The sequence below is a fragment of the Calonectris borealis genome, chromosome 3 (assembly GCF_964195595.1).
Source record: "Calonectris borealis chromosome 3, bCalBor7.hap1.2, whole genome shotgun sequence".
Taxonomy (NCBI): Eukaryota; Metazoa; Chordata; class Aves; order Procellariiformes; family Procellariidae; genus Calonectris; species Calonectris borealis.
The window spans coordinates 119,604,907-119,627,752 of NC_134314.1; the positions used below are offsets into that span (position 1 = coordinate 119,604,907).

At 38.5% G+C, this 22,846-nt stretch overlaps 1 protein-coding gene across 7 annotated transcripts; it reads right to left on the reverse strand.

The window, feature by feature from the left end:
* Positions 1–6,179: 6,179 nt before the first annotated feature.
* C1D (C1D nuclear receptor corepressor) lies at positions 6,180–20,940 on the reverse strand. Of its 7 annotated transcripts, none has more exons than XM_075147654.1 (6): positions 20,729–20,940; positions 13,659–13,711; positions 11,560–11,706; positions 10,143–10,209; positions 9,625–9,680; positions 6,180–6,740 (listed from the first exon to the last, which is right to left on the reverse strand). In XM_075147654.1, exons 3-6 carry the CDS (start codon positions 11,704–11,706, stop codon positions 6,564–6,566), a joined length of 447 nt encoding a protein of 148 aa, XP_075003755.1. In that variant the 5' UTR covers positions 13,659–13,711; positions 20,729–20,940; the 3' UTR covers positions 6,180–6,563. The 7 variants fall into 7 exon arrangements, with proteins under 7 accessions (XP_075003755.1, XP_075003758.1, XP_075003752.1 ...); XM_075147657.1 differs by having other exon boundaries at positions 11,560–11,725; positions 20,729–20,928; XM_075147651.1 differs by lacking the exon at positions 20,729–20,940 and adding an exon at positions 20,535–20,626 and having other exon boundaries at positions 11,560–11,725.
* Positions 20,941–22,846: the final 1,906 nt, after the last annotated feature.

A 22,846-nucleotide genomic window follows, 5' to 3' on the forward strand; every position in this document is an offset into this window, starting at 1 on the left:
GCCCAGGGCAGCAAATTAAAAAGATTGTTTGTGCTATCCAACTTGACAGTGTTTGTTACTAGGCATTTCTCCTTCTCACCTTTTAATAATGGGCACAGTAACTTTGTGGCTTTAAACAATGACTAATTTCTTCCCGTGAGGCCAAAAAACACTCAAGTGACAAAGAAAAAGTAAATATTCTAGGAAACAAAGACTACAACATATTCATGAAGATGAACATTCATATCGAATGAGAGTATATCAAACACTACTGCTTTTTCAGACAACTTTTTCACTTGCATAACTCAGCAGCTGCTCATTTACTTTAACAGAGTCTGCTGGTAAACAGCAGCTAAGAATTTGTCGCTAGAATTACTACTTTAAAAGAGTTTATTTGCAAGCATAGCTGAGCTTCGTTTCTTTCCTGCCTATTCTGCATCATTGCTGTGCAAGATCTATCACCATGAATTTGAGGTGATCCTTAGCTTGAAAATTATTTTGTTGTTCATGTACTCTTTGGATATTCCATCTACGTACTTGTGATATCAAGATTGTCCTGATGTAAAGCTAGAACAACATAGTGCTGAATTAGACCCATTTTCTATCACTTAATATAGGCTTTAAATTCGTCCATGGAATGTGTCCACACTAGACTGAGAAGAAGCCTCTTGGCAGTACTGAATTATCGTACTGAATTGCTTCCATCCATTTGCTGGGGCTGCCAAATTGAAATGATGCATGTCAAGGCAACCCTACACTGAAAAGTAAAAGATAGCCTCTTAAATGTTCCATTTATAAAGCTTTTTATTCACAGTCAAATTTAGTATCCCCTCTGAAATATATCACTTTACAAAATTGATACCTTGCCATTACAAGATTTCCACGCCATATTCACTCAGCTTAGTAGTAAAAACAAGCTTTTGCTCTTTTCCCTTTGGTACAGCTGATGAAAACTGAGCAGTTCAAGGTCTGCTTCTTAGATCACCAGCATTAAGTATTCGATAGATCTGTAATCTTCTCCTACAGGAAAGGTTAAAAGTCAGCAAAAAGGCAAACTGTTAGTTCTATCAGTAAAATATTACAAGTGCATCATATCGGAAAGGAGAAATTGAAGAAAAAAACCTCAAACTACCACTAATGCTAAGGATGCTAAGAGTGATCTGCAAAACAAAAGCATTCATGTGGATTTTCTGTAACTCTCTGCAAGAAATATCACTCAAAGCAAATTAGCAAGAAGAAAAATTACACTGTCACACTGCAGAACTTTAACGTATTTTTTCCTAATATGTGTCACATATGATTCTAAAATGACAAATTGCATTATTTACTTTCTGTATTATTTCCCCTAAATTGCTGTAGCCTAACACTTTTTTTTAATCACTGGCAAGTCAACTTCTAAGAAAGAAACATATATAGTGTTTTTAACTAATGTCCTGTTTTGGCATCTTTACATCTATCTCAGTTTATGACAAAGGAATAACCTGCCCACATTTGGGATGGAACCAGTTTCAATTATTTTGGTCCTCTTAAGTTGGAAAGTTTCTTTGGCTTGAAGTTTGTTAGGCTTACTCTTTTGGAGAAGCAGAACACCCCCGCAAAGCCTCATGATCATTTCTCCAATTATATTTTGATTTGTATGTCACTGTTTAGCTGAAGTTAATTTTTTTTCAACTTCTGATTTGCATCAGAAAAGTTTGCTATTGTTTTCTTACACTTAACTCTCTAAAGCAGCTATACTATACATTACTAGCCAGCCATGTCTGATGGAAGAAAAAAATGACATTCCGATCAAGTTGTTTCATTTTTTTTTATGGATAGCTTGGCACATATCCCAGCTTGTAGCGATGTTAAACAGAGGAAAGTTTTTTCTAGGTATAAGGGGTTTTTGCAGTTGCTTTCAGTAGAAGAGAATCTGCATGAATTGAGTCAAAAGTTCAGTGAGATCTTGCCAGAAGGAATCCTGTGCCACAGAATGCCATTTACACCAATGTACCTCCACCCATGTTTCCAGTTACAGATTGGAGACTGCTGTTCGCGACTCCCGAAAGCCTTCCTGTGGCCAACAGCTGATAGAAGCCTTAATCCAGGTAACCAAAGTCTCTTCTTCTGGGGCTGCAGAACCAGGTCTTCATCAATTCTTGGGCAAAGCATGTCATTTACTATGGAAACCAGGATTTCCCTTTACATTTTTAATGGTCCAAGCCCCATGGTTAAAAAGTGAGTTTCAGTCTACCCTCTTAAATCCGAGAAAATTCTTAATTCTGAGAGAATTAAGTTTGTTAATCATTCCATATAACTATGTTTTGAGGAGATTTCCAATGAAACTGCAACATTAATACTTTTTGACAAAGCTTCATGCTAGTATTGATTTTCAGGGCCAAGAAAAAATAGGATGACTTAATAAAACATGCACTCTTGAGGATGCAGTTCTCCAATAATAAAAATACTAAAAGAGCAGAAATGAGCACCAGTGATGTGTTGACTTCCCAACGCATGGCTAGCATTTATAAGGGTGGGAATTTAAGTTCTAGTAAGATTCCTCCTTTGCAGCCACAGTAAACTCTGTCAGAGAGAGAGGTTTTCTAGGAGTAGATCTGCAGAAACTTTACACAGCTGGGAGAAGACCTAGTTTCTCTGGTCAAAGATGCCCATTTTGTAATGGTAGAAATCTCTTTACGTGGCTGGGACAGTTAATCACATGGAGTTTTCTCCCTGCAATGTTTTTTTGAGAAGCATAGGTGTGTGGGGAGGAAATCTTTCATTAGACGTTTAAAGATGCATCTAAGAAAAAGATAATTCACTGACTGAAAAAACACTGAGTAGTGGGCCAAACATCTACTACAAAGTCCTGAGCCATTGATTTGATAACTGAGTAATTGAATTTTCCTGTCCAACTGCAGCAGCTCAATGAAGCCACGCTAATTCAAGGACCAAAGTCCTTGAGGATCAAGTGGAAAGTTTCCCATTGACTTTAAAGTCAATGCATCAAGGCAAGTCCCTACTATCCAATGACCTCCAAATTCTGCCAAGCACAGAGCTTCCCAGATGCCCCCAAGTGCTGTTTGCTATTTTAATGTAGCTATTTAACACTAACACTAGCGGGGCTTAAAACCTTGGGTTGCGTTTTAATTTTTTGTCTGAAGATTTTTTTCGGTAAGCTTAGAAAATTACCCATGCAACCTCATATCAAATTCTAGTCATAGCTGCTAACTTCACATGCTCTTACCAACCTCATCACATTCTTGGTGCAAACACCAGAAAGCAAGAAAAGTTCCAAGAACAGGTAACACATTAAATGCATGTATCAAAACACAATCTTTAACAAAATAAATACTATTTTCACTTTTAACTTAAAAATGTGAACACAAAACACTAATTTTGACATCGATTAGCCTCTAGTTCAACTACATACATATTTCTACCATAACTTAAGAGTTTTACATAATTTTGTCATTGCATTAATTAAAAACATTCTCAGAAACAGCAATTTTGTTAGTGCTTCTCTTAGCTGGTATGTCTAACTAATATTAATAACCCGTAATATATTTATAGCAAAATCAAGACTAAGCACGGAGGCATCACACACCTTAACATTCCCTTTAAATATCTTAAGTTCATTAATACTTTAATTCACTAGTACTAATAACTTTTGCTATTCTAATAGCATCTCTTTGCATTACATTGGCATTAACAAATGCAGAATTGGTATTTCTGCACCATATTCAGCACCTGCAGCAAGGAGACTGGAAGTGTCCCAGATGTTTTCCTTCCCTTTCAGGCCCTGTAGAACCATTCTACAAACTATGGCTCATACACGTTTATGCATACAGCCACTGCCAGCCTCCTATTTTGAGGCATGAAAGTTGTTATTTTTTATTCCAATATTCATGTAGTTTTTCCAGGGAGGAACTTTCACAAACAGTGTTCAGTCAAGTCATTTCATATTTGAGACCTCAGTAAAGTTAAATACCTATCCTGAAGTCTAGATGTTCCAAGAACACCACTTCAGTGATGTAAAAAACACTTAGCATTCATGATCTTGTATTTCAAGCCTCTTTCTAATAGGGCTATTAGTGAGTAACAAGCATATGGCAATGCTTCTTAGTTTGTGGGGCATTTGTCTGGGTTGTTTTCTTTCTGTTAGAAAAGCAAAGCCACAAATCCAGGCTGTGACTAGCCATATTGAATGATATAAGCCTTAAAAAAATTATTTACAATGTTGCATTTGTAACATCTATTTAAATTGCCCTATCACAAATGCCAAATACCTGTATATAATTAATTATACCAGATGGACTTCTACCTCAGTAAGTCTTCGCTAATAGCCTTGCGTTATTCTTGTTTAAACATTTACCAATGAAACCTGTGTACTTTACTGGACAGTGAATTATGATCCTTTTCAGAAACTATCCTTTTAAAACAAAAGCGATAATTGAAGCTTAAGAGGAAAATCATGTAATGGAAATATCCTTCAATCCCCTTTTAATTAACAGCACTGTGCGTAAATACAAGCTGAGCTACTCATTTCCTCAAGACAATGCCTCTCAAAGTATAAGATGTTTTCTCCCAGAAAATCTCTCAAGTGCTTCTGGCTTGTGCCACTTCAGACCACTTCTATCCTATTGCCTTCCCAGTTAGTTTATAGGACACCTGGCTTTTTTTTTTTTTTTTTTTTTAAATTATGTGTTTGAGATTAACATTTTGAACCTCATGCTTTGCACATGCAGACCTGTACATCCACACAAAGTCCAGAAATCTGTTTATAGTAGTCTACAGATATCATTTGCAGTATCACATTTAAAGGAATACAAGACAGGACACACGGACTTCCAAATAAACTGTCCAAACTTACTGAGCACACTAAGAGAAGAACTGCTTTACACGAGTATTACTGTCTTTGGTCAAGAACACACTTGGGGTCTTTTGCATTTTTAACCTTAAATCCCATGAAAAAGACTCCCGAGTCCAATAGCTCTTCAGTTTTGCATAACCATGACATTAACCAGTAGTAATAAAGCATTCTCATTTTAGCTTTCAGCTGGAAAATGTTTATGGGCCTTTGACATGCATACTCACATAAGCCGTCCTGTAGATTTGAGGCAGCGAAGTTAGGTACCTACATATATACAAGCAAGTTCTCTTGTTAGCTGGATTGACGGAATTGCTATTTATTCAAAGAGTTTATCACAAACAAAAATGTGTAAATTCATACCAGTCACTGAAAAAGTTTCTAGAGATATGCAACAATTATTTGAGTTTAATAAACTCGTCCATGTATTGAACTTTTACTTGCAAATACATATTTTTAGATAATCAATGACAAAAGAACCTTCATTTTAGCACCTAATTCAATTTAGTCCATATTCTGCATTGCATGATGCGGTACAACTCTGTAAGGACAGTAACCATCCACTGTACATCATTCAGCTTGCAGTACTGTAGGTATACTGGATTCATTTGTTCATATCATTTAGTCTTTCACACTAACATTTCCCAACCAGTTTTGCAGACTGCTACCCAATCTGCATTTTGGTGAAGTAAATTGTTTATTTTTCCTTCATAAATGATTAGGTTACTGCTAATTGCTAAACAGCTTTTGGGCTGATAATTGAGTTTTGCTTTGCAGTGTATTGAAAAATGGACTATTGAGGTTCTTCTGAACAAACACACACACTGCCTCTCCTAAATGAGTAAGCTTCACATTTTTAGGAAAACAAATAGAATATCTGCAAAACAGAGCAGTAGTTTTTAGTGCACCAGAGAATGCTTTCCCTGATGAAGATTTGAGAAATCGCAACGAATGACCACTCTCTTACCACCTGAGAGCACATTTCTCTCTCACAGCGTCAGCAGTAAGGGATGAGCACTGCAGTCAAAATTCCAATCAAGTTCCTGCATGTACTGTTTCCTCATAGCTGTCCCCAGCCTGCTCCTTTTTTTGGGCCCTAGAAATTGCCCTTTGGGGATATCTATTTTTTCCATGGACTAGACACAGTGCTTAGAGTGGAATCCAGGCTGTTTGCTAGTAGCCCTTGAAGCTCGGTTTTCTCAGAAGCAACAGAAGTAAGGGAATATGGCATACGTTCAAGTTCAGAAGCTGAAAAGGAAATAAACCTTACAAAACTCTACATATACAGCATTTCACACAATGATGTAATGAGAAAGTAAACATGGCTCTTGCATAAAGACCACAGACTGCATAGCAGTGTTTGAGACTTTTTAATATTCAGGAGATTAAGTACATATAAAAAGTGTCAATCATTCCGCAGTAAAAAAAAAAGGAATTCTTAGGCATTATCAGCAAAACATCACTAGTATCTATTACCAGCAAGCGTATGTCAGGTCATTATTATTTGAACAATGAAATGTTACTTCTCTTGCATCAAATGGCACTTTCAGATACACATACAATGTGATTACCTCAGTGACCAGTGTTCGGGACAAAATACAATCCTGTAAAATTCTTAAGTATAACTTAATCAAGGTGTTGCTATACAGCACCTCTGCAAGATGCATACAGTATGCAAAACAAATTTTGAAGTAAGTTCTAGGTGTCTCTAATTTATATAAGGGAAAACAAAAATTTAGTCCATCTTTCTCTTTTTTCCTTTAGCAGGAGTTTTGGAGGTATGTTCATTTTCAGCCTTTGGTTCCCAGAGTGCATTTCTTACAAATCTAGAAGCAGCTCCTTTATCGAGTTTGGATGCCTTTTTCTTGTCTGCTATTTCTTTGACCTTGTTCATGTATGTTCTTATTCTCTCCTGGGGGGGGAAGAAAAAAGTGTCTTTCACACCATTCTCCCAAGATTGCTGCTAAAATAAAACCAATGAGTAGAAACTCTCCAAATTGTACATTTCTATAACTACAATACTTAGAAAAATAGCATCATTTAAATATATATACCAGGCTCTTTGCAAACTTGAGGCTTCCCCTTTAGCAGATTTTCCATTACAGGTACCTACCGAACTAATATTTGCATGACATCCACTGTCATAGGAACATGAAGTCCTACAGAGATGAAGACTCTGCATCTAATTTACAGTCAGACGAGAGTTGTTCTTGCAAGCAAAGTTAGAAAACAAGATACTGAACCAATTTGGAGTTTGGCCTACATAAAGATGGCAAAATAATATTTAGGTATTTGACGTATTTATAGATGAATTATACTGTCTGGCTACTGTCTTAACAAAAAAAAAAAAAAAAGAAAGAAAATTCAGTATGTCCAAGCAGAGCCAAAAAGCATCTTACACAAAATCAGAGATGTTATAAGCATTACACATGCAACTACACAGAAGTCTTGTGGTTAAGATCCTGAAATGGTCAAGGGGGCTTATCAATGAACCTATTTAAGGCAGCCTGATGAATTTCCAGCTGTACCAGAGGCTCCTTTTATGACCATAAATAACAAAAAAGCCTGTTTCCACTGCCATTCCATAAAGTAAGGGGATCCTTTCTTGCCATCTTAGCCTACCATAGTCATTTGGTGTCTAGAGCTTTTTTTTGAACAAAGCATCGCTTGGATTCAGCCCCACCTAAGTATACCCTCCCAGCTTAACAATCTCATTTATGTGCCTACTCATCCTCATCTACTTCTGCAATCAATACAGAAAATTACTTTGAGAGGGTAACTAAACCCCTCTAAGATGGGAATCACCCTCTGTTAAGTGCCTGCTTCTCTTCACTGACTAGAGAGGAAACTTACAGTAATTCTGTAAAATACATAAAAGTTTGGTTGATAGATTTAATGTCTACATACTTAGCCAAATATGGCCTTCAACTTTAGGGTCTTTAGGTGTTACTGTAATACAAACAACAAACAACAGTAACATATATACATATATAGAGTACTCTACCTGATACCCGAATGATAAATGTGAATTAACAGAACATTTATGGGTACTGCTAACTAAATAAATGTTGATACTATGTACCCACACATTTCTCACACAGCCATTGACAGCTTTTTGAATCTGGACCTACACTACTGAACTGATTCTCAATTCTTCAGTGACCATTATAAGCGACTGATTTGTCAAAAAGTTGGCCACTCTTGCCATATCAAAACCATAGCTTTAATGAGGAGAGCTTTACAGGGTCTGAAGTCATGATAAGACTGTAATATTTCTTTGGTGACTGAGATGGCTAATGAGAACAGATGGCAAACCTACACGTACCAACATGGGAAAAAGGAGCTGACAAATGTCAACGTGACAAAAGAAATGAACTCTGATAGCTTGAATGTGAGTTTTATTAATACAGTTTGAATCCCCGTGTATTCCCTGTATGTACACAATGAGAGCAATTCTAAAAACAAAACAATCATGACAAAGTCTTTTTTTATTCCCTTTCCACATGAGTAAGAACATCACAATGCTCTTGGAAGGAAGGAATGTGCATTCATTCACTTTGATACTTGTAAAAGGCAAAGAGAACTGGATAAGAATCTAGCCTATGATAATTCACTCATTCTTCAGAGTTAAAACGACTGGCAATTGTGAAGTAAAATACCAGCATAAAACATCCACAGCGGAAGAGATAAAATTTATTTTTCAGTATCACTAAATTAACACAATATTCAGGCACTAGATAATATAGGAGGAACAAGAAACTGACTGAAAGCTCATGAAATATTAACTGATCCATTTTTTAATACGATACAGTCTAGACTACTGAAAACCTCACGAAATTAAAAATAGAAGTATTCTTGTTACTCAGGCTAGCTTTCCACATTTTTCAGTCTTATCTTCTGTTCCGCTGGTTATGGAAGGATTACATTTAAGCTAAGTTTTACGATTGCCCAGATTTAATATTTTCATTTATACAGGAATTAAAATGGGTAGCTAGAAGTTTTGATTTCTATTTTTTCTTCAGGCTAAATGATTTGATTTTTTAAGTCAGCAGAATTTTCAAGATAGCCAGTCTTCTATGCTGTAGTCATGCATCTAAATGGAATATAAAGACAAACCTGAAAGATTTATTATAGGTTGTAAATATGTCACTAATGCAGAATTACTGGACAATACACATACAACTGGTGCCAAAAAAGCTTTTAGCTTTGTTGCTGAACTGGATTCTTTACTGCTGAGAAAATGAATTAATGGCGGACTTGGAAGGGGGAGGGGGGCTCTTTCCCGTCTTCGCTAGTAAATCAACCACACTGTGGAGTCATACAAAAGTAAGAAAAGGCAGCCTCAGAGATTAACATGATTCCAAGTATTTATAAGAAAAAAATGCCATACTGGAAGTTATAAATTATTATCAGACATGTAACATTTTCCCATTTAACAGATACAAGTGAAAAGCTGCTCTGTTCAGAATCCAGTTCTCAAACAAAGGTGGAAAAAAGAAAAGATAAGATGACACCATTCATCTTCATGTTCTTTTCTAATTTCAGCAGACTCTACAACTTTGCTTTAAACAGTACTGTTTGGAACTAAAAATATGACTTTCTTAATTTAGAGAGCCCAGCAGGGCATATGAACAGTTATATATGTTGCTACATGCTACATATGCATACGCTACATATGCGTGCTATTATGGCAACATATCAATTGTAAATGTAAATATCAAAATTTTTTACTTCTATATGAGTTAACTGTCCTGGGCAAGTTAGGTATCACAGTCCATGCAGTGTAAGAATCTTACCAGTTCTTGTTTCACTGGATGTTCCTTTGGATTGATTCCCTGAGTAGCCAAGTATACTACAAGAAAAAAAACATGTTTTTTTTGAAACTGAAGGCTGTCATGACTGAGGACCCAATCAATGAGTCACAAAGGAAAACTACAGTTTCCACATAAAACCATTAATAAGAATTGGAGTTAACTGTGTGGTTAAGTATCTGACAAACTACTATCACCAAATACTGCGGCTAAAAAGAAGAAATCATTAACATTTTCTGTCCTTAAAAGGACAGAAAAGGTTGCCACGAAAAAACAGAAAGAAACATCCTCATGCATGTACAAAGTCAGCTTTTGTAAATACCAATTTCTGATTTGGAGTTTCAACACCATTTATCCTATGGATGGCAATAATTTGGGTCCGCAGCGTTAATTACAAGTTTCTAATTCTTTGGCTATGAAATATGATTATTTAATGTTTGCAGCTGTCTAGAAGGTGTTCAAATGGCAATCATAAACACTTTTTCATCCTACCACATACTTACCCCAGAACATTGAATTTAATGTGTACACCGAAACCAAATCCATCTTTGCTTGCTCAAGAGGCTCTAACTAGAATGAAAAAAACCGATCACATTTGCACATTTTTAAGCAAGATGCGCACAGATTTTAGTAATACGCACATTTTATAATTGTGAATGTATTCATAAAAAATACACAGTGAATGAGCACATTTTTGCACCACAAGTTCAGTGAGACCATGTTTATGCCTGCTTCCATGCCACCACAGAACCATTCTCTCCTCTGCAAGTATTCATGTCATTTTCCCAGTCTGATGTTAAACGCCACAGTCCCATGCAGCCAAAAGTACAAAAATCTCTTGACACGTAGCTCTGAGACTACTGTTCCCATAGTCAGAAATAAGTCCCTATTTTTCCACAGAAACTTAATTCAAAATAGTTGTTGCTATCAATGGAAGAAAAAAAGTCTTAAGGTTGCTGAAGCTCAAATGTGAATATAGTATGCTACAGACAATCAATGAACATTAACACTAAATATGGTAGACTGTGTGTTCAATGCATGCTGGAATACTTAGGGCTGTAAAGCAAAGGAAGAATAAAGGTAATGAGGGTTTTTTTTTCCCTCGACTGTCAAAGTCAATTTATTATTTTAGTCCTGTAGGATTTCCAGAAACTCCGATAACATCATTGTACAGCTCACTAGTTCTAACATGGATACTGTCAAAAGATCGGTGTTGTCAAGACTGTTTGCTTCATAATTTATTTGTGTTAGAAATCCTCAGAGGATAAAAAAGTTCCCTCGTGTGCTGGCTTTTTCTTGCCCTAAAGAAAGAAATTACATACTAGGCTTTAAATGTTAAAAGATAGAAAGGCTTGTATGAAGTCTTCAGGCAGTACCTTGCCCTGTCTTTATGCCCTGAAAAAAACCCACATTTTACAGACTTGTGCTTATAACATAGCTAGAGGAAACAGCTCAGTTTTTCAAGCATCAGGTTCTGCAAGTCTAGACTTCTAGAATCAGATCAATTCTCACTGCTGTCAATTCACCTTTACATCCTTCTGGGTATACCAAGTTCCATTAAGTTTGTTGTGAAAAGGTCTCAGACAAAAACATGAATGACCTCTCTTTTATGAAAGAACACTCAGCATCCACTTTAAGGAAAGTCAGGAATAAGCTAGAATGTCCTCTACCTAAATGACTCACTGGTGCCATCATCACTTTTCAGCTTGGAAGAGCATATATTTCATTGTTTAGATTGTAAGACCGTCTGGATATCTTAGAAATATAAGAATTTCAAATATTAGGTATCAAGAGTAGGAAGTGTTGTATTTGTTATTTCTCTGTGCAGTGGCTAGCCTAACAGACCCTTTTATTTCAGTTCGGGTTCCCAGGTATTCTTGTGTTAATAACAAAAAGGTTGTCAAAAGGAAAATTATCTACCTTTTGGAGAAGCTCACTCCTGGAAACCGACATCATTGTCTTCAGCATCTCATCTACAGAACCAAGAGATTTTTCAAATGCTGCAAGATAATCATGAATTTCAGTGGGGTATTCTTCCGTATTAATATCATCTTCTGACATTTCCATCTGGAAAGAGGAAACAAAACTAATAATCCTTTTCATTAAGTCCCTACAGACTTTACAATACAAAGCATTAGCATTCATTCATTAAACATTGTAAGAAATGCCTACTTCTGAAGAGTTCTAGCAGGTAATGTCAATAGTGACACAGTTAAAGGTCCTATAATTTCAGGGATATCTCCTAACTGCTGTGCAAAATGGCATGAAGGAGCATTACAAATGACATGACTGTAGTACCTATTCTTGTAACAGTCCCAAACCAGTATTTAGCTTTTATGGTCTGTGATAGAAAGAAATTATTTGCTTGTTTAAAAGAAGTGCTCTATAAATCACAGTATATAAAGAGCTACAACAAGCAACAGGCAGGACACTAAAAAAAAAAAAAGAAAAAAAAAAGAAAAAAAAAAGAAAAAACCAAACCAGGGATATAGCTTCAGCCTGTCTTAGGAACAGACGTTACTTCAGCTTTAAAGCGGTTATGCAGCACCAGTTATGTCAGGGTCAGTTACATCTTCCAATGCTAAGTTTAGGAGTCGGTCCAAGAAATTCTTCTTGTGAACCCTGTATCCAGTTTTCTGAATTCTCTATGGGGTATTATAATCTGCGATATAACTCTAACAAAGCTGAGCTGATTTGGGGATTTCAGAATACTCTGGAAATCTTGTACATGCATCTATGCACAGCAACTCTGAGATAAGCAAAGATGTGAAAAATCCCAAAGCACTCCTTTTTTGAGCCCAGTATTCATGGTAACATGGCATAGCTACAGCCAAGCCATCTGGGTGCTGGCTTACAGTCGATATCTTTAATTCCTCTCAAATCATAAATCACAATTCTCTTGGGGAGCTAATGTTACTTAAAGCTATGTTACTTTCTACAACTTCTACTGATTGAGCAACAATTTTTCGAACGTTACAAGGAAAGAGAGGAAGAAATACATAATTTTCCTGTCCATTTGGTGAGCTGCATCAAGAACAGTGGATCACTGCAGTCCTTCCTACTTAGGATCAGTGTGATAATCCCACTGCCCAGCTGCTGAGTACAGAGGGCGAGAACATAAGTTGGAGAAACTGCACTTTGAAAATTTGATCTATGAACACCAAGCCACACAGCCAGTGCAAACAGCAAGGAAACAGCAAACAGCTGTCACATCACTGGAGTTTGTTTTAGATAAAGATTTGATCTTTTCCTGGCAAGAGTGTGGTATGTGTGAGAGAGGTTTCTTTTTATTTATGTTGTCTCCTGGAGGTCAAACAGGAGAAAGATTGGGAGGAAAAACAGCGTGGAGCTACTCAAGCTTGTCTGCAACTCCAGTTTTAACCGCACCAGCGTGATTCCAGAAATACGACCAGCCAGTTAACAAGCCCAGTTTCACTGCTTTTGTTTGCATAGTTTAGAATTATAATCCTACTCAGCTGCATGACTTTTCATCCTGGTCAGAGCTGTTTTTCAGATTGAGTACAGAATCACAATGCTAACCATGACATGTTGAAGGTCCCCTCCCTACCCCAGCATGTAACTCACACATGTAAATACTTTTTCAGTCAGCAGACCTAAGCAACAAAGCTGAGCTGGACCTACAAGATGCTGCCTACAGAAAGGCAAAATACCAATAAAATTATTTCTGCCATTTACGATACTATTGTTTGTGTTTCGTTCTGTCCTGGCCACCTGCATTATTATCACCCTTGTTAGGTTGATTAAAAGAGTCCGGAAACACTGTTTGTTGTTAACTTTTAGTCATATAATACAGCACAAAAAATACTCAAAGCTACAGAAGAAACTAGATTTTCCCACCTATTAATACAGCTAAGCCTGGTTAGGAGATATCTGTCAGCACACATTTACACATACAGGGAGAGAGGTGCAATCCAATCCAACAATCATCTACAGAGTTTACCATCACTACAATACTTAATCTACTACGGTCTTAATTTGATGGACATGCATGAACATACCGATAAATTCCAACTTTTCTCTCTCTCTTTATCAGGGCATCCAGGACCAGCAACTGCAGGAAAGAATCAACCATCAACAAACTCCTGTAGCAGTCAAAACTAACTCAAGCTATTTTACAGCAGCTGCAGGGGTAAACAGTTACTAGAGCATCTATGACATTCTTTTCAGTATCGCAAGCTAGACCTAAAGAATGAGACAGAGAAAGAATAGGAAAATAGAAGGAAAGATAACAGATACAGTCCAAATGCTGTCTCATGAACCAGAAAGAATTAAGTTTGCCCTCGTATCATGAAGTATTTACTTGACACTGTCAGTTAGCATGGAAAAAAACGCATCAGCCTATGGATGATGGAACAAGGCTGTGTATTAGCCTGTGTACAGTACCCTTCATTGATAAGTCCGCTCCTTCTGCCCAGGGAGGGGGAAGAATTTGTTGAACTTGTGTCTTCTGTTCATTTCAACAGGAACTAGCAAGTTCCTAGTCCTGCTGCGTAGGGACCTCTCTCTTTTCATTAGACTGTTGTTTCAGCATTACTAATCTCTAAGCAGTATATGTTACAGTGTTGGCACATGCCAACAGTAAGGCAGCAGTCAACAGCCTAAAATAGTTTTGATAACATTAAATCAACAAGAGCAAACTTACACTACATTAGAAAACATGCACACCGGAAACTCCACAAAATTGTTTTTGCCAAAATCAACACACAGACTGCACAGTCACACCTGAAGAACGACAAAGCCAAGGATGGGAGGAACTAAGACCACATCAGTGATTCTCTAAACATAGCTAAAGGCTATACTGCCCTCAATAGTTATGTTTCTGTTATTAAACCACAAACAAAATTTTCCTAGAAGTTTCACAAGTTTCTCTATATATTTTGAAGAAGCAGAAATTTAGTTCACTTCCTGAAGTTGATGTTTACTACACAGGTTTTCTCTGTTGGATTTGCTAACTTTCAACCAAATTTTATTTGGCACAGAGATTCCGCTTAAAAAAATGACGGACAGTACAAATATTCAGATAAGAGAAGTTATTATGAAAATACTTGCTGGGTAAGCATGTGAATAATGGGGAAGTCTAAAGGAAATAAAGATAAGACAGCATTTTCATTATCAAGTAGTAACACTTACGATGCAGAACACATAATCTGTGGTTGTGTGCATGATGATAATACTTTATAATATCTTTAATTTTGAGAATGCAAAGGATAGTTCACAACCCATAAACATAAAATAGAAGAGAAAAGGCCTACTTTGATTAAGGACACTGAGGCAAACAAATAGTGATGATAAATGTGCCATGACTTCATAACATCATTCTACCAGAAACAACTTTCCCTTTTAACCCTGAGCTCAAAAACTCACATGTAGTTTTTGGGAAAACAGCATAAAAGAAAAATATATTTCAGGAAGAAAAAGACTTTAAATCACAAAAGTAAAACATTTTCATGAGAAAACTTTTTCATTGCATTTAAGTCTGATAAAAAATTGTCTTCTGAGTTTCCACAGGTGGAAAATTTCTGAATATTCTGAAACTTCTGAAACATTCTGAATAAATTCTCATTTATTCAGAAACATGACTACATTTATGTAAACTTCTGTTTAGAAGTTTACATAGAAGAAGTCTCTCCAGTCAACATAGTATAAATCAGAGCAAGTAATACACTCAACCTGCAAAAAGGGAGGAGAGGGAAATACCAGACATTATGAACCACAGAAAAGACACAACTAGGAGAAAGCAAGAGAAAATACGTCATCTTCTGCAGACTGTATAAAAAAGGCTAAACGGGTGACAATCAGAAGCAGTTTGCCAAAGTGCTAATGTGGCTATTGATCTAAGATCCAACTGAGTTCAATGCTGTATTAAGGAAGTTTAAATAAAAACAAACAAAATACAGATGATTGTGCACAATACAACTAGCAAAAGCGTCCATCTTCACATTTGTCTTTCAGGAGAATGAAGAGAAGAGCTCTGCAGACTCCTTTCAAGAAAAGCACACCCTTGACTGGCATACAAAGGTAAGAAAAGGAAAAAGGGAAATTGCAGACAATTTGCAGGTGGCTTATGAATAATCTTTGAATATGTCTGGTGTTTTAACACAAGCCTTAGAAAGTAATTGCCAGCTGACCTAAAAAACAAAACCAAACCTCCCTTCCTGGCCACCCCCACAGCAAAACTGTATCTGTCGTACTGAAAGATATAAACTAATTAGGCCCTGGGTACCTCTATGAGAGATTTTGCTGAAGACGCATGGTGAAAGTAATGGAAGCTACACACATACATCAACATGGCAGTAGGAAACCCCAAAAGACAGAATTAAAAAATGCTCAGTGTTATGCACATGGTTATCAAATGGAATTAAAACTGCCAAGTTCAGGATAAAAATGGTGTATTTCAAATATTTTGTAACATGCAAACAGAAGACACAAAAGTAATTCAGCATCCTTCATTCTGCTTAATATTGCACCTCACTTTACACTTCATATTAATTCTTAACCTATTTCTTAAGCACGAGAAGGCCTCATCTTCATGCTGAGCTCAGATCTTTTATTTTTTCAGATTATTCATACAAAAATCAGATTAAACTTTCCTCCTTTTCATGGATATTTACAGATTATATAAAGAAAACCAAAACAAACCCAAAACTTTTTGGTCAGGGCTTATAAAAATGCTCTCAAATTCAAAACAAATGCATCAGCAACATCAATATGACAAACCATCTTTGCCAGCTCCTGAAAACTGACACTGTCCTCCCTCTCGTGAGTTCTGACTCACAACCTGCAGTGAATGTAGCTGATGTGCAACCACAACAGAGATGTCCCTTCTGCTCTAACACTGTAGTTCACTGGTGTGGCTATGGGATAACAACAAGGAACAAGCATCTTAAATTTAAAGCTACCAGATACCGTGACTAAGTTCTTTGATCACAAACCTCTTTTGGGCAGAGAAATCCACTTTATTCCATGTTTGCAAAGCTCTAAGTATGATAGGCTCTAATCTGTGACAGAGATTCCTCAGCGTTATTGCTGCATAATAAATAATTAGTTGCCCGCTAGTCATCACTGTGTCCACAGATCTGTTTTGCTACTAATGCCTTTCAAGCCAGCTTGGGGCAGCTGGAGAGCACATCTAGTACAATTAGTCAGAGCGCTCTTGCAATGCCAACTCACAATCTTGTTTGCAAGAAAGATTTTCATTGCAAAAGTAATTATGCCTACCATGAAATACCAAGTATGCACCAACGGGCTTATCTTGATCCCCTTAAAAATACCCCAACTCAAGCCATGGTAGTTTTATCGAATGCGCTCTTTGCACTATATCACAAATGGGCAACAGCCAAGCAATCATTTTTAACCCTGCCTTCAAAGCTAGGCTCCAGTCAGCATCCCAGCGTGCACAGAAGAATCCTATAAAACAGCTCACAGCCATCAGACTCTTGCTGATGCCCCTGAGATAAAGTTTCTTCAGCCTCAGAGGATTTGCAAAGTTTATTCTGATCTGTCTTAAAAGAAGATTAAAATTTGAAGGAAAGGAATAGTATTTTTGAGGCTCACTTGCACTTCAGCCCATGGGGAATATCACATGAGAAAACAGGTATCTCAGCTTGGCTTAAACAACCCATATTCACTGCAGACCCATCTATATGCACCCAAATCAACTTTGATGTAAACCTTCAACTCGATCTGCATAACTTGTAAAACATTTTTATACTCTGTAATCAGCTGTCACAGATTCCACATCTTTGATGACATAGTCATTTCCTCTTCTGAACAAATCCAATATACCCTGGCTCTTGTTCAGCTCCAATCTGTCAGTACACTCTTCAGTAAGTACAATGATAAAACCAGCTTTCTTTAGGTATATCCAGGTATGTATGTGAGAGGTTTTCATAAAAGCTCTCACACTCAGACTATGCTACCACAGCTCAGTTCAAGACTGGGGTTTTAAAGTGATGTTAAATTTGTGTGTCTAAACCGCTCTTTAAAACTTTCGGTTGCACTGAACTTAGCAAGAACTTCTTGTACGGCAAAATACTGTCTCCTTGAATAAAACAGTTTACACATCATCAGAGTGGATGAAACTCAGTATGTCTGTATTCCAGTGGGTTTTTGTTTGTGACAGCAATCAATACTGAATACTTCTGTCCTACCAAATTTGCAGCGAACAAGGAATAACCTGCCTCTGGTCTATAGCTCCTGTATGCTCTAAACCGCGGAGTTTACTACCTCTTCTAAAATTTGCTGCTGCTCTCCACTGGTATCAGCACCATGAATATCCAGAATTAAAGCCAAGGAGTTTTTTAATCCTTTTAAACTATTGACCTCCTTTGTTTCCTTTAGCCACTAGTTCCACAATGCGTGAAGAAGTACTTCCTTTTATCAGAACTCAATTTCCTGTATTTGCACTTCACACAATACCTTCCTCTACTGTTTAGAACAGCGACCCCAATCTATTTTTGGCTGTTCATTATTTGACTGTGCTAACAACACTTTGCTAAACTATTAGAAGCATATTTACCCATTTTTTGGTTGAACATAATGCAGTGGGGTGTTGTGTTCTAAGCATCAGTCTTACTGATGCAGGAGAAAAACAGTGAAAATCTTTTCTACCTATCCCCTAAAAAGAATTTAACAGCCGATAACCTAACAAAAAGGAGACCAATTACTATGAGCAAAGAAAAGGGATGCACAAAAATCACAAAAGTGAGGGAGTAACAGGGAAAACTCATTGGGGGACATGGAGTTTTCACAGGGATTGAAATAGATGAAATAAAACATTGTAGGATGGAGAACAGAGATGCACTCTGGCCTGACACAGGAAGAAAAGGCATGGCAGTAACCACAGCCTGACACAGAAGGGAAAACAAAGAACCAGGAGAATAGAGGAGGATGGGAAAAAGGAACCCAAGCAATTTCCCAGCACAGAAAAATGGAGCTTATACAGAACAGCATGCATGGGGAACGCTGCCAGCAGAATGCCTCATAGCAAGCCTGCATGAAGAATGGAGAAAAGCAAATAGTTACAGTGAACAAAGAGAGCTTAGACAAAGGTAATAAAGTCTGTACCTCAAAGCTTTCATAGTCTGTTATCACATTCCCTTGGCATCATCTCTAAAGTTAACAATATCAAGCTTCACTCTCATTGTTACCCCTCACAATCAGTCACCTTTGCATCTTCTTTCTCTGCTGCCTTTTCCAGCTCTGGTTCTGCAACGTCTACCCGGAGCGGTGCTGACCAGTACCATTCCAGTGCACTGTTTATTTATTTAAAGGAATTACGTTTTTCTCAGTTCACCATTCCATTCCATATACATCCTTCAATTTTCTACTGCTGCCATTAAAAGCAAACAAACAATCTTTACTAAATGTTGGCAGTTCATATGAAAAGCAGACCAACTGCGCAGAGATGAAGAATCGATTCTAAAAATCTTAAACCACTTCAAAGAGAAACATGCTTATTAGAAAGGTTTGTGCGATTTCTGCACCACATTTCTGATAGGAAGCCTAAGAATTCCAACAAGGAGTTCTAAGTTTCTCATGTTCTGGGGTATAGCCTTGCGTTAAGTGCGTTCTGATTTCTTTAGCAAAGGTCACACTGCCACAGGATTAGCAATATCCAGTATTTTAGATTGGAAGTGTTCTTTTGTATTTTCAAAACCAAGAAATGTGCCAGACACCTTTCAATTTTGATTTATTTTATAATTAAGTCTTTCCATTTTTGTTTGTCTCAAAAATGAGGCCTTTTACTTAGCATAATCTAAAGTTTAATTTACAAGTCAAAGCCCCTTACTAAGTTCCTAGCAGCAAATAAGCTTGCAGTCAGAAAGCTGTGAGAACGTGTAAGGAAGGGGACATCTTCACCTTTGCAGCAACATGAGAGAACCATAACAAGATCTACTTTATTACAAAGTACTTGAGTTTAGTAATTTTAAGTATCACCTGCCTTTCTGTTAAGGGAAAAGAGTGCTGCTGAAGTATTTTAACCATGGCCTGTTTGTGCAAACTGTATCTTCTCTTTGAAAAACACACTCTTCTTACAATAATTGCCAAGTTCTCAAGACTCCTCAAGTTGCAACACTATTTTACTGACTTTTAATAAAAGCGTAACCGTTTACTGCCTACGGTAACCTTCCTCGGTACAACCATCCTCAAGGCATGACGCCAGCTGAAAAGCCTATAGTCCATATTCTCTTTCTCATGGCTAATTAAACAGGTCATGCATTAAATTGAGTTTATGCTCACTAACAGAAACGGTACCGCACACAACTTGACCCTCAGTTCTGGGAAGTTATGGAGGAGTGTCTATGCATTTGGGACAGTGACAATAGAACAACTTGGACTGTTTAACATTGACTTACAGCTCCTCTGGAAGCCTAGTTCAGCTCTTAGGCCACACACAGGTTCCTTGATCACATGCATACCAGGTGAAGTAGATACACGTGCAAACTGAGGCTTTCCCAATAGTTTATAACCAAAATCTCCTGTTCTAATACCTCTTTGTGAAAGGCAGAACGCCTTACCGATCCTTTACAGACATGATAAAATGGGATTTTAGCATCTGACCCGACTTCCCGAATACATTCGGTCACAAGATTTCCGAAAGCAGCTGGATGCACCCTTGAAGACCCCCGCAGGACTGCTGCTTACAGCACACCGCCCTGCTTCCACACTCGCCGTTTTTGCCAACCCCACCTCCCCGCCTCTCCTCCACAGACTGAAAACCTACGGAGGTCGAGATAACCCGCTTGCTGAACGGCCACCAGAAGCCCAGACTCCCGACAGCACACTTCCCCTTTCTCAAACGCCTCTGAAAAACCCTAACACCACACGAAGCGATCTGACTGCCTTTACCAACTCCCACCCCAACGACCCACCTTCATTCCCCCGGCCCAGGCTCACCGCCGCCCCAGCCCGCCGGCTGCGCCAGGCCCCGAGCCGTACCACCCAGCGGCGGGCATGGGGGGGAAGCGGGCAGGCCCATCTCCTGGGCGGGGGGGGGCGAGGGGGGTGCCTGTGCAGCCCCACGCGCGGGTGAGGACAAGGGAGAGGCGGGAGGAGCCGCTCTTACCTCCGGGCGCCGCGCGTGGGGCGGGGGAGAGCGTCGAGGGAGTGGGGCCTCCTCCGGCGCGCAGCCGTGACGTCAGCGCCAGGGCCGTTGGGAGCGAGGGGCGGCCGTTGCCACACGCGTGTCGGCGGTGGGGCGGCTCCGGGTAACGTGGGGGGTGTGCGCCGCGTCCTGGCACGTAACCCCTTCTCGTGCGCTCACACGCCCCTCCCCGTACTGTGGGTGTTCACCGCGTGGAGCCGGCATTCCGGTGACGTGCCAGTGACGGTGATGACGGCGATTTCCGTCCGTAACAAAAAGAAAGGGGCCGCTCTTCTAGGGTAGAAAACATCCTTTTCAGCAGCCAGCTCGTTTAGGTGGAGGAGGTGAACAGCCGGCACGTCTCCGGCTGTTCCCAAACACTTCCAGTTGCTTCCTGGAAAAAGGGAGGCACAAACTGGTTTTGGAGATGATCCCTTAATGCCAGAGGTCCCTTGTTTACACGGAGGCATCCCCCGGGGAGGGCAGCGGTTCCTGACTGAGGGTGCACATCTTCACCTCATCCTCGCATGAGGGTTGGTTTCTAATAGCGTTATTGGTTGTAATTTCCACTGTGTTTCTCCTCAAGATTTCAGCAAATGAATCTGGGTTCAAAATGCAGTGGATTAATATTTCTCCACTGCGAGAGCTTGCTGACTGGAAGATTGTACAAACACATCTGTGGCTCCCAAAGATAAGATCCACATTTTACAGATTTACATTCCGATAAATAGTAAAACAGAAGTCAGTATCCACATCAAAAGTATTGGCATTACTAGCCAAAGACCTCTTTCGCCTCCTTTATGTTCACAATCTCATCTGAAGCTTATTGTAACTGAAGTCTGCAGCCTATCCCCTCCAAGGCAGATTAAGATAGGATCACCGGAATCCTTCAGTGTGGTTGAGGAGGGCCTGTTCTCAACTATAGGTTACGCAGAAGTGGCTGAAGTATGTGGCTGATTAAGCCGTGGCTGGGTGCCTGAAGGGAATGTGCTGAGCTGGCTTACTCAGCATCAGGGTTTCTCAAGGAAAGGAAAACCAGGTCCAGTCTGAAGAAGGACAAGGTCAAGGCTGGGGAAAGTGGAAGAGTGTATTCGTAGAGGGAACAAGGACTAGAAGTTTGGGGTCTTATTTAGCTTCAGTGCGCTTCTCTGTGCCTTCAATGCAATTTAAAATATTGGAAAAGGGAGCTTCCTTTTAGTAGGTTGGTTTACATCTAAGTGCTATACTATGTTTATTCTAATTAAATCAGTATGAACTGCAAAAGAGTAGCTTTCTCCATAACCCCTAGTTGGAAACATATCTAAAGATCTTCAGATGGAGTAGTTGCTTGTTTACATCTTGTCATCTCCTTTTTCCTCCAGGAGATTTAGAGGTTTAGGTTTTCGGTTTCAACCAAAAATGGCTGAAAAAGCAATATAATTATATATTTTTTTAATAACAGGGTATTTATGAAAGCAGCAAACACAGGGATTCTTTAAGAGCCTTTCTGTTTTATGTGGGATGCACATAAGGATAGTAGAACCACTGGGGTAGGGAATGGTATCCCTACTGTCTGCTAATATTTTAGTGTAATAATATAATGTTTAATTTAATTTTCATAACCATTTCTTATTTTCAAAAAACACAGTCTTAATTATTTTATCTTGTTCATTTTTACTAGTACAAGTACAGAATTATGCATTGTAGGTAAAAAGGAATTTAGGAGATTTTTTTTTTTAATAAAATTCAGAAATGCAACAGTCTGAAGGGTAGCAGAGAAATAGGAAGACCTGAACACCTAAATAAAGTAATACGTTGCACTTCCGGTGTGCCAAGTGTCTACAAGGACCTTGGAACACTTGACATCTGTTTAGTTCATTCTTACCTCAGTATTCACATGTCACAGGTTGGGAAATACAGAGAGGGAAGTTGATTCATAGACTAATTGATTTACCAAACATTAGGTAGGAAGTTTCTACCAGAGTCTCTTTCCTAAACCCAATATTTTGTTTCAATTACAAGATCAAAGGAAAATGCTGAACAATGTTCAGATTCAACCAACTCTGTCTGTAGAAGATTATAACCACGTATAGCATTAATGCAGTACAGGTCGGACTCAGA